Source organism: Drosophila suzukii, chromosome 3 (genome assembly GCF_043229965.1).
Source record: "Drosophila suzukii chromosome 3, CBGP_Dsuzu_IsoJpt1.0, whole genome shotgun sequence".
NCBI classification, from domain to species: Eukaryota; Metazoa; Arthropoda; class Insecta; order Diptera; family Drosophilidae; genus Drosophila; species Drosophila suzukii.
In genome coordinates this window covers 24,465,889-24,480,783 of record NC_092082.1, presented here as the reverse complement: position 1 = coordinate 24,480,783, position 14,895 = coordinate 24,465,889, and the positions used below count along the sequence as shown (strand labels likewise).

The 14,895-nt window shown below is 34.8% G+C and overlaps 3 protein-coding genes across 7 annotated transcripts; 2 read left to right on the top strand and 1 right to left on the bottom strand.

Annotated features, from left to right (window-relative positions):
- Positions 1–1,898: 1,898 nt before the first annotated feature.
- On the top strand, positions 1,899–7,758 carry LOC108017600 (limbic system-associated membrane protein). The gene is made up of 8 exons (XM_036815422.3): positions 1,899–2,115; positions 3,415–3,481; positions 3,825–4,151; positions 4,207–4,476; positions 4,541–4,638; positions 4,708–5,010; positions 5,078–5,248; positions 5,314–7,758. Exons 1-8 carry the CDS (start codon positions 2,113–2,115, stop codon positions 5,476–5,478), a joined length of 1,404 nt encoding a protein of 467 aa, XP_036671317.2. The 5' UTR covers positions 1,899–2,112; the 3' UTR covers positions 5,479–7,758.
- Positions 7,759–7,848: 90 nt separating this feature from the next.
- LOC108017635 (uncharacterized) lies at positions 7,849–10,328 on the bottom strand. 3 transcript variants are annotated; one of them, XM_017084740.4, is made up of 6 exons: positions 10,207–10,328; positions 9,146–9,412; positions 8,798–9,085; positions 8,610–8,737; positions 8,153–8,548; positions 7,849–8,095 (listed from the first exon to the last, which is right to left on the bottom strand). In XM_017084740.4, the coding sequence occupies exons 2-6, from the start codon at positions 9,403–9,405 to the stop codon at positions 7,950–7,952; spliced, it is 1,218 nt and encodes a 405-aa protein (XP_016940229.2). In that variant the 5' UTR covers positions 9,406–9,412; positions 10,207–10,328; the 3' UTR covers positions 7,849–7,949. The 3 variants fall into 3 exon arrangements, with proteins under 3 accessions (XP_016940229.2, XP_016940230.2, XP_070851836.1); XM_017084741.4 differs by having other exon boundaries at positions 9,146–9,416; positions 10,207–10,286; XM_070995735.1 differs by lacking the exon at positions 10,207–10,328 and adding an exon at positions 10,061–10,156.
- Positions 10,329–10,511: 183 nt separating this feature from the next.
- S1P (membrane-bound transcription factor site-1 protease) lies at positions 10,512–14,537 on the top strand. Of its 3 annotated transcripts, XM_017084738.4 has the most exons (6): positions 10,514–10,741; positions 10,888–11,427; positions 11,483–12,335; positions 12,912–13,651; positions 13,708–14,266; positions 14,330–14,537. In XM_017084738.4, the coding sequence occupies exons 1-6, from the start codon at positions 10,583–10,585 to the stop codon at positions 14,512–14,514; spliced, it is 3,036 nt and encodes a 1,011-aa protein (XP_016940227.4). In that variant the 5' UTR covers positions 10,514–10,582; the 3' UTR covers positions 14,515–14,537. The 3 variants fall into 3 exon arrangements, with proteins under 3 accessions (XP_070851815.1, XP_016940228.4, XP_016940227.4); XM_070995714.1 differs by lacking the exons at positions 12,912–13,651; positions 13,708–14,266; positions 14,330–14,537 and adding an exon at positions 12,404–12,501 and having other exon boundaries at positions 10,512–10,741; XM_017084739.4 differs by lacking the exons at positions 12,912–13,651; positions 13,708–14,266; positions 14,330–14,537 and having other exon boundaries at positions 10,512–10,741; positions 11,483–12,050; positions 12,139–12,329.
- Positions 14,538–14,895: the final 358 nt, after the last annotated feature.

Sequence of the window (14,895 nt, the reverse complement as noted above, 5' to 3'; positions counted from 1 at the left end):
TAAAGTGCGGTGCAGAATTTGTTTTGTGATATTACTTTGCATTAAAAAGGACTGGACACGTGGTCTACATTGGTCACATGTTCTATCATGGTCCACACCTTGGACTCGCTTCACACACCGCGCAGATCCTCCAACTCCTCTAGAGCCACTTTCATGCGCTCGGGCACTGTTTTTGGACACCGCCGATTCCTTGTTGTCCACGTTCCACGATGTCACGCTCCTCCTTCAAGCGGAAGTACTTGCTCTCAAAGTGTTGCAGCAGCTACAGGGCATCTTCTGGACGTATCTTGCCGGGCGTGGCCTTGGTCTTTTCCCAATTTTCGAGGAAGTCCACAGTGCGTGTCTCGACAGCCTCGATCTTGGCCTGCAGGCTGGTGACCTGAGTCGGGATGGGTGTCCATGCGATTGATAATCTCGTTGAAGGCAGACCACTCACGCTCGATATTGTCCACATGCAACCAGTTGTTGGGAAATTGGAACCGCTGGCGCTTCAGGAGCTCCCTGAACCCAAGCGATTATGTCCACCTCGATGCTCTGCATCTCCATATCGGTACTTGGACACATTGCCATGTCTCCCAACAGGGAGCCGAACTTGCCGAGTGTCTTTTTGTGCGAGGCATCGTATTTCAAAGTATGTAGCCTTAGCTTGGACTTTGGCGTAATCAATAATTATTGCCTTATGTCATTCAAAATAGACTCTGATTTCAACCTGGTTTCCCTAGAAATCCTCCAAGCAGTTACGCCGCGCCGTTCGTTTAACGAACTCTTTTTTTTCAATCGGACTTATGTATTTAAATAAAATAAACCATTTAATTTAAATTAAGATTAATACGCAAGGATTTTGAAAAAAGGACCTCAAAGTTGATTGCTTTTTTTGAACCGCAATTACAGACGATCGGATTCTTGGTTTGTTAGTTCGTCGTATCATTTGAAAAGCGCCACTCCTTATCTTTTAAACCCCATACTTAAAATGTTTTTAGGATTTTTTGTAAGAAACTCATAAACTAAAGAAGTCATAGTAATAGAGATATAGCTGCTGTGAAATATTTGTCAACAGTTGCGGGCCAAGTGATGTTCTGCCCAAAAACAAAACTTGCCTTGCCAAATCTTGTCCTTCATTCTAAAAGTTCTCAACAGATGGCGCTAGAATGTAGTGTTAAGAAATGCAAACTTTTGGGGGAAACTAATTGAAGAAAACCCCGTTAAACCTAAATTTTTTAAATGTAAGTGATAACGATTTGAAAAGAGCTACTATTATCACTAGTGACTATAATGCCTGATTTGGTGCATGTTGCCTCAATCATTCAGCGGTGCTGTTACTACAAGATTCAGATACGATACGAAAATCAAGGATAATAAAAACTATGTATGTAGTTGTCGGACTTCGCGTAAACTTCGGAACTTCGGTAAATGTTATTTTTTAAGAAAACCATGTTTCCGATGCTCTTTTAATCGCGGTGTTAGGGTGAATAGTAAAAAGCTCTCCAGAGCTCCCACTTTAGCAATTAAATAACTAAATCTATCTTGTGTTCAAAATACACCATTTCATTAGACTAGTTTATTAAATTTAAAGTTTAAATGTAATAATAACTGCAAGATACCATTGCAAATGTCTTTATTATCAATAAACGTTTAAGTCTTTAATACACGCTCATAGGTAGGCAATGAAGTGGTTTATCTTTGTGATACATAATTTCAAATTTTAAATGCACCTTTTGTTTGCATCTTAATAATGAAACTTCCTAAATGTGTCGGGCCTAATATATTTATTTTATTAAGAAAAATTTTCAAATTTCATTTAAGATCTAGATAATATATATGCTTGTCAATCGATAGTTGGTACCACCCCCAGAACTCGGTCGTCGAAATGATACACCATTACTGAGCATGCGCTCACTTAATGGAACTTTAAAGGATAAATACAATTATACTCGCCTCGTCTTAAATTCGAGACAATTTTATAAAAAAAACGAAAAATGATATTAATCTGATAAACATAAAGCGTTGAGTGCAAGTAAATCGGGTCTTGTTAATAAGCCACTTAAAAACCAAAAACTGGTTAATTTTATAAAGAGAAAACCGAAATAGTACATCCCATACATACATATTAAAATGGTAAGGATGAAAATGGGTGCCTGCTAAATTAGAAGTGATAAAATAAATGAAGAGTGAAATTAAAGTTTTTCCTGCTAAGAAAAAGTGTGGAATGGTTGAAAAACCACTACAAAGACTATCAATTATTGAATCTGACGGGCTTAGGCCAGTGTTCAGATACATATATTATGTATGTGGGTGTATATACGTATATGTCTATATATACAGACATATACTTATGTACTCGTGATTAATTTGTAAAGGCTGCAATACAGTCTATCCTAGTTCGGAGTTGGAGTATATAATGAATTTAAACTCTTTTAATTCTTAAATTCAGTTACATATATTGATTAGTTTCTTCTTAGTTTTATCTTATGCGAATGAAATTCCGAGGCAATACGGTAGTATACACATGCATAGAAATCTTTTCAATTGAAAATATATAGTGTAGACTACAAGCAGATAAATATTGAGAAGCTGTTTCGGTGAAACCGATTAACTCGATTTCCTCAAAAGCTTTATGGTCGTGAACATTTATAAAATGTTATAGAGGGTCACAAACCATTTATTGTTTCTTATTATTTTCCTTACATAATACAAAATTCATCTAACAAAATTAAAATGTAATTTAAGTAATCCTGAAATGTACAAAATGTACACATTGAAATAGGGAATATGGTTGTACAACGATGAAGAGAGCGTATACCTATTCTTAATTAACATATACTTTAAAATTAGTTTGCCCACAAAATTTGTAAATTAAATTGTTACAATAGTGCATTTAAATGAAAAATAATTTTTTTTGGGAATTTGAAATATTTTGTTTGTAAGTTTGCCCAGTAGACATCATGGAGTAGCTGTAGCTTGTGACCATCGAGAAGTACATAAGCTGGACAAAAGGGATGAAACATATATGATCTTGTGATGCCTTTCCAGATCAAACGGCATCGAATGTTGAGTCCTAAATAACATTTTACGTTATATTTATATAGCTTTTCTTTATCTGACAGAACTTGTTAACAGTAATAATGAAATTTAGTCATTTATTTACTCAAAAGCAGATTAAAGGTAAAGAGAGCTTTGCCCGTGTGATCTAGTCGAAGTATAAAAGCTAAATTTATTTGAAATGTAAAAAAAAATAACGAAATGAAATGTATAGTAATGGGTAATATATAATATAAATATAATAATATGACTTAATGAACCTAAAGGAATTTTAAAATAGTTTGTTTACATGTTTCTTTAATCATAGGTTATAAAAAAAATTATTTGTTGTTTTTAGTATTTAGTGACTAGATTTTTTAAATTTGTATATTTCAGAATAACTATACAAGGAGATACTGGCCGATCGTACTTTACCTATTTTTGATATCATTTTCTTTCACCGGTAAGTACAGCAATATATGGTTAATATAAGAATAAAAGTTATTGTGACCCAGCGTTGAAAAGTAAAGTATTAAATAGGCGATCTTAGCCTGCGGAGTTGTAATTAGTTTTTATACTTACTATATAAGCTTAGTTTTTTCATTCCCCTCCGATACATTTGTAATTTGGAATATTATATACTTTTATGTATGAAAATGGGTTTTACCCCTTGACAATTTTACTTCAAATCTTTGATTTATTTAAAGCAACTTTTTATCGAAACACATTCGCAAAACATACAAAAATAAATACCCTTTAAATCGATCAATTTTTAGAAGTAACTCTAACATTTCTTACTTTTTCAGATGGCTCTTTTATATTGCCAGAGAATGACCCTCCCACTACGGCGCCAAAATTCCTGTCCAGGGGTCACTTGTACAAGGTCATCGTCGGGGAGACTATCGAGTTGCCCTGCAAAGTACAAAACCTCGGCTCATTTGTGCTTTTGTGGCGAAAGGGTTCATCCGTGCTCACAGCCGGTCACTTGAAAATAACAAGGGATCAACGCTTTAAGATAGTGGGGGACTACAACTTGCAAATTAATGGAGTGAAAACTCAAGACGCTGGCGATTATATATGCCAGCTCGGTGATCAAGAAAATCGTGACCAAGTTCATACAGTTGAAATTTTGGGTAATTCATTTTTGTGTAGCTCCTCATTTTATTTAAACATTAAATGTTTTTATAGTACCGCCCACACTGAGGGCCCTGCCACATAATGGACAAGTGACTGCCCGGAAGGGAAGCACTGTCACCTTGGAGTGCAAGGCGTCTGGTAATCCGGTGCCCACAATATTTTGGTTTAAGAAAGATGTGTTTTCCGGGCCCACTCATTTGTCGGATAGCTCAACACTAATACTGGAAAATGTGGACAGACATCACGCAGGAACATATCAGTGTTCTGCCGACAATGGGGTAAAAGATCGCGTATCAATGGACATACAGCTTACCATTCTCTGTAAGAAGAGTTTTGTTTTAAAATAAAGATCCATTTGTATTAACCCTTACAAAAATGGTTTCAGCTCCCCCAGAAATAACCGTGGAGAAATCCTGGGTTCATGCATCCGAAGGATACGATGTTGAGCTGGTTTGCATTGTCCATGGAGATGTGAGCTCAGAAGTAAGTGTAAATAATGGCATTTGGTATATTGGTACGAATTACTTACAACTTTATTTCTCAATCTTAAAGATGCTGTGGTACCAAAACTCATTTCTTCTTGACGCAACCGATCGACGTTCCATGTATCCGCGTGATGATAGATACAGTCTTATTATCCGGAACTTCCAGCCAACCGATTTCGGCAACTATAGCTGTGTGGCTGATAATGCTTTGGGAAGAACTAAGAAGTATATTGAAGTTTCAGGCCGACCGGGGCCTGCTGATTTTATTTCCCCAGGCTTAAGTGGATTTCTTGATCACTACAACTTAACGTGGACAATCGAATCTATACCTCCTCTGGATGAGATTAAGCTCTTGTATCGCCGCCTATTGGTAACGTTAAATTTGAATGTGACTAGTTTTCGATTTATAAAGTAATCCAATTTCAATAACATTTTAGATGAATGAAACCTACCAGCATCCTGGTAAATGGCATGAGTATCACATTAAGCCAACGCCAATAAGAACCGATGGATCCCACTTTTTAATGTCGTATCTCGTCAAAAACTTGGAACATAATGCTGTTTATGAAGCGATCGTTCAGGCTAAGAATAAATATGGATGGAACGAGGTAAGGAAGGGTTTGGTGAACAATATAAGGTACATTCTTAAAAATTTCCTTACATTTTTCTTTAGATCAGCGATATTCATCAGTTTTATACGCGAAATCATGATGTTCTTCTCGATATTGATATGGAATATAAAATGGGTATCTCAAGCAATATTAGAATATCTCCAACTGTCCTTGGAATAATTATATCTTTGATTATGTTAGTACTCTATCCCATCATTAGTGTTTAAGAAATAATGAGTAGGGTTTATTTGCAAATATAATTTAAATGGTGCCTTACTAAAACTTTAGCAAATAATTAAATTTACAAGTATGTACATTAAGAAATCGTATTAAAAGTATTGAAATCTCAATAGAATACTTTTCTCAATAGAATATTAATGATCGTACTTCCGCAATGGTTTAAGATGAAGAAAAAATATTTAAATATTATTTTTTCTCATTACTTCTGGAGTAACACTTAATATAAAAACAAAAACGTTCACTTGAATATTTGACAAAGAGACATAATTTTATAAAATTTAATGTTGCTGCCATAAATTATAAAAAAATTATTTGAGAGAGAGATATGAAAGAAAATGCTTTCCCCTGGTGCGTTTAGTTTTGTTTTTTTATGCTAATACAGTTTTTAGTTAGCCTAGGAGTATTTTAAACTTCGGGTAATGAATATGAGCATAATATAATAGACTCAGTCTCCCGTTAGCCCGATCCATGAACTGAGTACCGGATTATATCATAATTACTCTCAATACCGATCTAAAAAATCAGCTTAAGCGAAACTAGCTGATATTGAAAACCAATAATAAACGCCATACCATAAATAGGTCCGAAATTAGTCATTGAATTAGTAAACACTTATCTGAAAATGATCGGCGAATTAAATCGAACTTAAATTAAGGAAACGGAATTCGTATATTTGCACAAAAGATATATGTACATAAGCACAAGTATTCTCAATACATCTTCTGATTGACAGAGAAAATGTTGAAAACCAGACAAAAACATTTACCACGTTTATACGATGCATATCCCCATAGCCCTCATATTGTTTGTTTTTTACGGTATGATCGTTTTTAGGTTGTTAATTTGATAGGCAAAGTGTCGAAATAGCATCCCTCAAAGAACATGTTTTGTATTTAATAATTAGTTACAAAATTGTTATTCCCCAGAGTGGTGAGAAATTTTTTAACATATCGCGATAAGGTATTATAATATACTTGTATCCCCAATCGTATAAGCGTAGTAACTGTTGATAAAATTAAAAATCTTCTTTAACGGATATTTAGAAGTTAGAAAATATGGTAATCAAATTCTATACACTTGCACCATAGGTATTCTTTCAAATTCATGTCCAATCTGTGACACCATTTCTCGTGGCACATGAACCAGTTCACGCTAAGGTGAAAAAACAATTTTATAATTTTTTGTGCAAGGAAGTTGTATCCGAACTGGTATTCTTTCTCTCATTCTGGGTAGTAGAAATATACAAAGGAAAACTATGATAGATCAGCATTAAAATTCACAGCTGAAAAAAAGCTTAGCATTTTCATATGAAAAGTTAAAAGAATACAGTATATACCCTCCTGTAATCATAAAATACATAAATACATATTGCAATATCGTTCAACGATTGTAGATACGTTTTCATGATAGGTATACCAATGGGAATAAAAATCACTTATAAAATAATATATAGAAATCTAAATAACTAAGTATTAAGGATCATCGGTCTGGAAGAAAAACTTCCTCAGTTACTTAAATAATTTTATGCCATGGCATTATTAATGTTAACCATAATTGGATTAAATTTTGTTCATGAATTCATGTACAAAGCACATGCGTCTTTTTAAAGAGCATACATGATTTAAACTTTTGATTATAGTGGACTTAAACATTTAATATTAAATAAGACCAAGAATTAAGTTTTGTCACAAATTTCGATTTACATTTTTTTTTTAACAAATTCAAATTAATTTCGTTAAATTTTATTATTTTCTTTTAATAGTCAGATTTGTGTAAAATATACCTTTGTCCTACGTTTTATGAAATCCATCTATGTATCTTAAAAATTACTAAAACTCCATGTTATTAATAGAAGTATCTTTAGACACATAATCAAACAATAACATATTAATAGATTTAAACACAAAAATTAAACAAAAACTGTACAATACAAAATTAATCTTTTAAACCGGGATACATTTAAAGTAGAAATAATATGAATAATTCTTTTGTAAGTACGTATGTATGCTCCAAACGTACATATGTATGTATGTACAATTATGTGCGCAATATCCGTAAACTTTGGATCGTATTATGGACATAAAAATAAAGTATCTTTTATTTTAAATATAAGTGTTCTAGACATAAGAAATAGAAAATATCTAATTAGACTTATAATTTCAAAAAAAAGATTTACTTTATCTTAAGCGTGTAAGATCTACCTACTAATAATGAATGGCATTATACATAACAAACTTACAAAGCACGAATAAATCATTTTACTAGTAGATTAACGTACTTTTTTATACGGTTTTAATGAACCTTTCCAGGTTTGTTTGATTCCCACATCGCGATGACGGACCAGAATGTAATGTAACTTATCAAGTTATCAAATATGCATATATTTTCGTCTAATTGAGATTATTATAATGTATAATTTGTGGATTGTTATTTCTTTTATTTTTAAACTAGTTGATATTTAGTCAAGTGGTGCTCCATCAGGAGAAGTTGATAGAATCGAGGGCTGGGGACTTATTTGTGCGACCGTTGTCGGTCTGATGGACAGCAATTGAATAGCTTCTAACAGACCATCTTGACTGGTTGAAGCCAAAGGCCAATTCCCATCTGCAACGAAAATTAACCTTTAACTTTAAAATCAAATTCGAATGTTATGAAACCTACCTGAATTATGCGAAGTATATCGTTCTGAACTAGACATTTTGTAGGAAGAGGTCTTTAATGTATTCATTGGCATTATCCTGGTTTGGTTCCAAGTCACAGTGTTTCTGTCAGTCTTCGATGCCTCCCAGGGCATTGACCATCTCCTCATCTGGCTTTCGGGATCCGTAGAGATCCCATCAATTACTTCCCCAGCCGCAGCTTCTGACCAACGACGCTGACCGTTCAGCGGAAATAATGGGAAACTTAAGGACGATTTAACGTTTCGGTGAAATGGAATTTTCATGGACAGCAATTGTCCGGGGTTTGGCAAGGGACCGCGTGTGTGCTCGAAAATAGCTTGCATTGGATTGGCATCGCAAAAATTCATTTGAGGTGAGGGGCCTCGTGGCTGATCAGCTTCAAATAAAATAAAATTTAATTTTATAATGCGTTAGAAAGGTTGGGAAACAATAACTACCTGATTCTGAAATTCCACTGGCAATTGGGCGTTGGTCGGTGAGTGAGTTTCCTCTGGATGAATCCATTTTTGTACTTGGCCCACATAAATTGGGCGATGGAGTTTGAGATCGTTGGTCGTATTGATTGCTTGGAGGATAACGAAATGGAAATAAGTTAAGTTAAGATACATGTTCGATCGCTGTGTACCGTTGTTTTATAACACTGCAGTCTTGTTCATGTGGAAATCCCACTGGAGATTGGCAAACAAAGCAACAAGTCAAAGATGAAAATGCATCGTAGCTGGCTGCGCAGAACTGGTGTTGAATATTTATAACAGCCTGCGCGTTCTCTAATACTATTAGTTCGTTGTGTTCTCGGAACCTTTTTTGATCCAACTCGGTATTGGAGGACTGATCCATGGACGATATGGTAACGAAATCTTGAAGTAAAGCCAACATGTGGGTCTTGACTGTTCCTGTGGCCACCGTTGTTGCTCTATGGTGAGACATGCAATTTAATTGTAGTACAGATTCTATATGGACTAAACGTTCTCACCTTGCCAAGTCGTTCCATGAATTTGTTAAATAAGATGTTGTGTAATTATTGAACAACGGTTTTTCGCTCAGAGACCACTGTTCCAAAACAGCTATAGAGTGTGCCAATTTGGAGCCGGCAGTACATAAATTATTCAAACCGCTTAAGTAATTTATCCATGCGGCAGAGCATTCACTCAATGCGGTTTTAGCGGATATTGACGAGTTACTTCCGCTACTGGAAGTAGCCGAATGTCCGGAATTGTTGCACAGCTCCTCCATTTTAAGACTGCTTTAAAAAAATGTGTCATTTGTATAGATACACCCAATTATCTTATCCTTAATAATTGTTGTCATTAAATATATATTCCCTTCTATGAGTTATTTAGTTTTGTATACACAACTTATTAGCATCCGACAAATTAAGCTAGCAAGTCGCAGCTTATATACTCTGTTTTGAAGAAGTTCAAATGTAATGTTATACATATTGTTGGACAATTTAAGGGAAATGGACAGAGATAAGGTGTTTCCTACAGTGGAGACAATCTGCTATAGATGTTCATATTAAAATTGAATATTGGGTTTTTATTATGTTCATAAAATGTAACAACGAAGATTCAACTTGTCAATTTATTCAAAATCATATATGTGTTTAGATTTGGGAAACCATATGCAAGGGTTTTTAGAATCGCATACATAGTGTAAGCGAATAATTTATAAAATTATGTTATTGGTGAATATTTTGCACAAATACTGTGGTGCTTGATTAGCCTTATCAGCTGTCAGGTATTACATGTATAGTTGCTTGACGTAAATCAACATAGTAATATATCAGGTATTACATGTACAACTGTTGGACGTATATCGATGTAGTACAAATTAGAATTAGTAAATCCTTTATATGCCCATTGTTGTGTAGCCAAATGATTGAATGTACCTTTTGCTAGGGAACAAGCACTTTTCTGATCACCCCCAGACGACCGAGTTATTTCTTTTATATTTAGAAAAACAACATATTCGTTATTGAGATAGTACAACTCGCTGTTAAGCAGTCCTTGATTATTTTAATTTAGTTTTTCATACCTCACTTAAACTTGCTTAAAAACTTTGCCGGATGATAAGCAGTATGACCAAAACACAAGTGGGCAAAAAAGACAGGATAAACATAATTAAAATTATGAAAGTACATAATGGTTTTCAAATAAAACAATTTATGCTGTGCCTCAATTAAATAATTTATAATATTGTACTAGGTTAAAACAGCGCTTTTCGAATAACTCGTAATTTCCGTGGGAATAATTTCTATTCTTAGTATTTTTTATTTTCTACTCGTTGGTGTTTTCCGTATTTCCGTGTACAGCAACATCAAACAGCTGATTACGGTTTGTTTATTTGTTTTTCATCATAAACGAAGCCTGTTGAACTTATTCATTAAATTTAACCAATCTCAGAAAGTTAAATGAATGTGTTTACTATTTTAGTAACCATAAGCGTAATCTGGGGCCTTGACGCCTTTAAAACATCCATCATTCCCAATGAGTTTATTGTTCATTTCCATTCCAAATACTTTGCTCCGGTCCGAGAATCCTTTATTAAAGCGAAACTCTTTGGTTCAAACGTGAGATACAAAATATTTGTAAACATATTTATCTTAATTGATTATTATCTTTAAGATGCTTTTATATAACTAATAGTATTGAATTTAGGATTTTAATCCCAAGAATACTTAAATTAAATTACTTTATTTGTATCTTTCTATTCTAGATAACAAACTGGAAAATTATTCCTCGTGAAAATTTAGCTTGGCAATATCCCAGCGATTTCGATGTCTTGAAAGTCCTAACCGATGATGAAAAATCTGCTAAGTTAATTATAGAAAGGATTCAATCTCACCCGTCAGTCAAGGCGGTAGTCCCACAGCGAAGTGTTCGACGGATCCTCAACTACAACCCGTATGGAAATTTTACAAGTATAAACCGCCATCCCCAAGGAGTTACGCGGATCAGGAACGCGAACAATGATCGGCATCGACAAGTTTGCTCAGCACTGCACGCCAACGTCCTTTGGAAACTTGGAATTACCGGCAAAGGGGTCAAGGTGGCTATATTCGATACTGGTTTAACTAAGAACCATCCGCACTTTCGAAATGTAAAGGAACGTACAAACTGGACAAATGAAAAGTCTCTTGACGACAAAGTTAGTCATGGCACCTTCGTCGCCGGGGTAATCGCCTCCTCGAGAGAATGTCTAGGCTTTGCTCCTGACGCTGATCTATACATATTTAAAGTCTTCACGAACTCTCAGGTCAGTAAAACGTAGATCTTTTTAACAGAATGAGCTAACGTTAATTCTACCTCAGGTTTCCTACACATCCTGGTTTCTAGATGCCTTCAACTACGCCATATACAGGAAAATAAACATACTTAACCTCAGCATAGGAGGACCTGACTTTATGGACTCGCCGTTCGTTGAAAAGGTCTTGGAACTGTCTGCCAATAATGTGATAATGATATCGGCAGCTGGAAACGATGGACCCCTATATGGCACTCTTAATAATCCCGGCGACCAAAGCGATGTTATTGGCGTGGGTGGCATTCAGTTCGATGATAAAATCGCGAAGTTCAGTTCCAGAGGAATGACCACGTGGGAACTTCCTTCGGGCTACGGAAGATTGGGACTCGATATAGTCACTTACGGAAGTCAAGTGGAAGGCAGTGATGTGCGCAAGGGCTGCAGACGCCTCTCGGGAACATCAGTTTCCTCTCCAGTTGTTGCAGGAGTAGCTGCTCTGCTAATAAGCGGTGCATTTAAAAGGATCGATTTGATAAACCCAGCTTCCTTGAAGCAGGTCCTTATTGAAGGTGCCGAGAAGCTTCCGCAATATAACATGTTTGAGCAGGGAGCTGGAAAACTGAATCTGTTGAAAAGTATGCAGCTGCTGCTATCTTATAAACCGAAGATAACCCTTGTCCCATCATACCTCGATTTTACTTTAAACTATATGTGGCCTTATAGCTCTCAACCCTTGTACTATGGAAGCTCCGTGGTTATTGCAAACGTGACCATACTCAATGGCATTTCGGTTACCAGTCAAATTCTTGGCACCCCCAAATGGATTCCTGATTACGAAAATCATGGGCAACTTCTTCAAATATCAACACAAGTCTCTCCCATACTTTGGCCGTGGACCGGATGGATGGCAGTTTTTATTGGTAAGTTAAGTATATGTTTAAAAAAACCTATACCATAAAAATAACATATCGACCCATCTAAACACAAGAAAGGAGAAGTTCATATACAGTGTTCCGTAGGCGATCGATTCCTCGGTTTTCCTCGTTCATTGTGGCATTGTTTCGATTTTAAATTGTCTAATATCACCATGATTACTTAAAATTTAAAATTATACTAAAATTTTTTACTTGGGTTTCCTTGCAAAATGCTAGTACAATCGACCAATTATTTTTTAAAAATTAATTTACAACTCTGATATATTAAAAATAAACTTGACCCTCTATTTTATCTATAAATATATGTAGATCCAATATGATAAAAAGATAAAGCATAATTCATTTTCCAATATTTTTCGACCTTTAACCGTTCTAAAATTTGTGTTCGCGGATCACGTTAAAAAATTGTTCGTGATGTTTTTCACAATATTTGATAATATTTCGCTGTTTTATATTTAATATTTTGTACTTAAACTTTTTTGGTCAGCTTTAATCACGTAACCTGCAAGAGTATAAAGACTTTGTTTGTCATTAATAAAATGTATATTCTTTTTTTATTAGCTGTTAAAAAAGATGGAGAATACTTTGAAGGGGTCTGTAAAGGTAGTGTCACATTAGTTGTAGAAAGTTTTAAAGAGTCAAACAACGAAACTCATGTAACAGAAGTCGAGTTTCCACTAACAATAAAAGTAACACAAAAACCTCCGCGAAACAAAAGGATATTATGGGACCAGTACCATAGCTTGCGTTATCCGCCCCGCTATATACCACGAGATGATCTTAAAGTAAAATTGGATCCTTTGGACTGGAGGGCAGACCATATACACACAAACTTTAAGGACATGTATACACATTTACGAAATATTGGATATTATATTGATGTTTTGCGAGAACCCTTCACTTGTTTTAACGCTTCGGACTATGGCGCTTTGTTGATTGTCGACCCTGAAAAAGAGTTTGGCGACGATGAAATAAACGCTCTAAAAGAAAATGTTTATAATAAAGGCCTGAATGTCGTTGTATTCGGTGATTGGTATAATACCACGGTGATGAAAAAAATCAAATTCTTTGACGAAAACACACGACAATGGTGGACACCTGACACTGGCGGCGCTAATATTCCAGCCTTAAACGATTTGTTGAAACCATTTGGAATTGCTTTTGGAGATTTTGTCGGAGAGGGCCACTTCAAATTGGGAGACCATTCAATGTACTATGCTAGTGGTGCCCCAATTATCAAATTTCCAATGAACCCAGGAGATATTTTAGTAGGAACGAAGCTAAATGATCAAGGACTTTCGGTATATTTACTTTACAATTATTTTATTCACGGGAAATATAGATTTTTATTTTCCAGATAATAAATTCTAAGACGCCCACCAAAGAGGCTAAGGTAGATGTACCTATTTTTGGAATGTTTCAAACCAAGGCGAATAGTATTGAAAGCAATGAGGAAATCATAAGCAATGCAGAGAGTGAATTAGTTGAAGCTATACCCACAGATTTCTCAACATTTAAGAACAGAAACTTGCTACTACGAAAAAAGGAACAAAGTATAAGTTTGGGCCAAGTCAAAACCTACCAAACTAACAGTGAAGGACGAATCGCAGTTTATGGGGACTCTAACTGTCTGGACTCGACGCATCTAGAGAAAGCTTGCTACTGGCTGTTAATTACATTCTTAGATTTTGCGATAAACTCACACAAGTCTAGCTTACTGCAGAATCTGAATCGTATAACGGAATTTCACAAACTAAAAAGAGCCCCTTTACCTCTTAGGATATCAAGTGGCAATTTTAAATCACGTTCCCAAACGAATATTTGTGAACATTTTCACTTGCTAAACGCATCGAAAAGGGAACCTGTTAAACAGAGGAAATCTTCTATTTTAGACATAGTTACAAGGGAAAGTGAAGGTAAATATATATATAAAAAGTTTCCGTTGAACGGTTTTAAATTTGTCTTCTATTTTTTTTCAGAATATGAGATCAATTTGATTAACTTGTTGGATGCAGAGATAACTAAATTGTCCCAAAATAATGACTATTTCACAGGAAGCCAAGTAGCCGATAGTTTAAGAACTCCAATTATATTTATGATTAGTTTAAGCTTACTTGTTATTATATTATTTGTTTTATTCATAAAACGTCGATTTATTTTGTAAATAAATACTTTCTTCAGTAAAAAGTCTTACAACTGTTAGAGGAAATGATCTTTATAAAAATGGCAATGCTGTTAGCCATGCTGTCAAAGGGCAGAATCGCTAAGGCATTACCTGTTTTTAGATTTTTATTCTCAAATCATTAAGACCAAGAGGAATTAACATAAATCAAGCTAATGTATTATGTGTACCAACCCTACCATTTTGAACGTGAAGCTTTATTAATGAATCGCTACTTCTTTTAAACACAAAGTTACATCTACTTACGCGTACACACATCCTTTTTTGAGTATGATTCTGAGAAAATCGGAACAGATTGTAGTTTAAAAATATTTAGTTTAGTTTTAAAAACACATTTTATTCATTTGTATAATTTTAAAATCT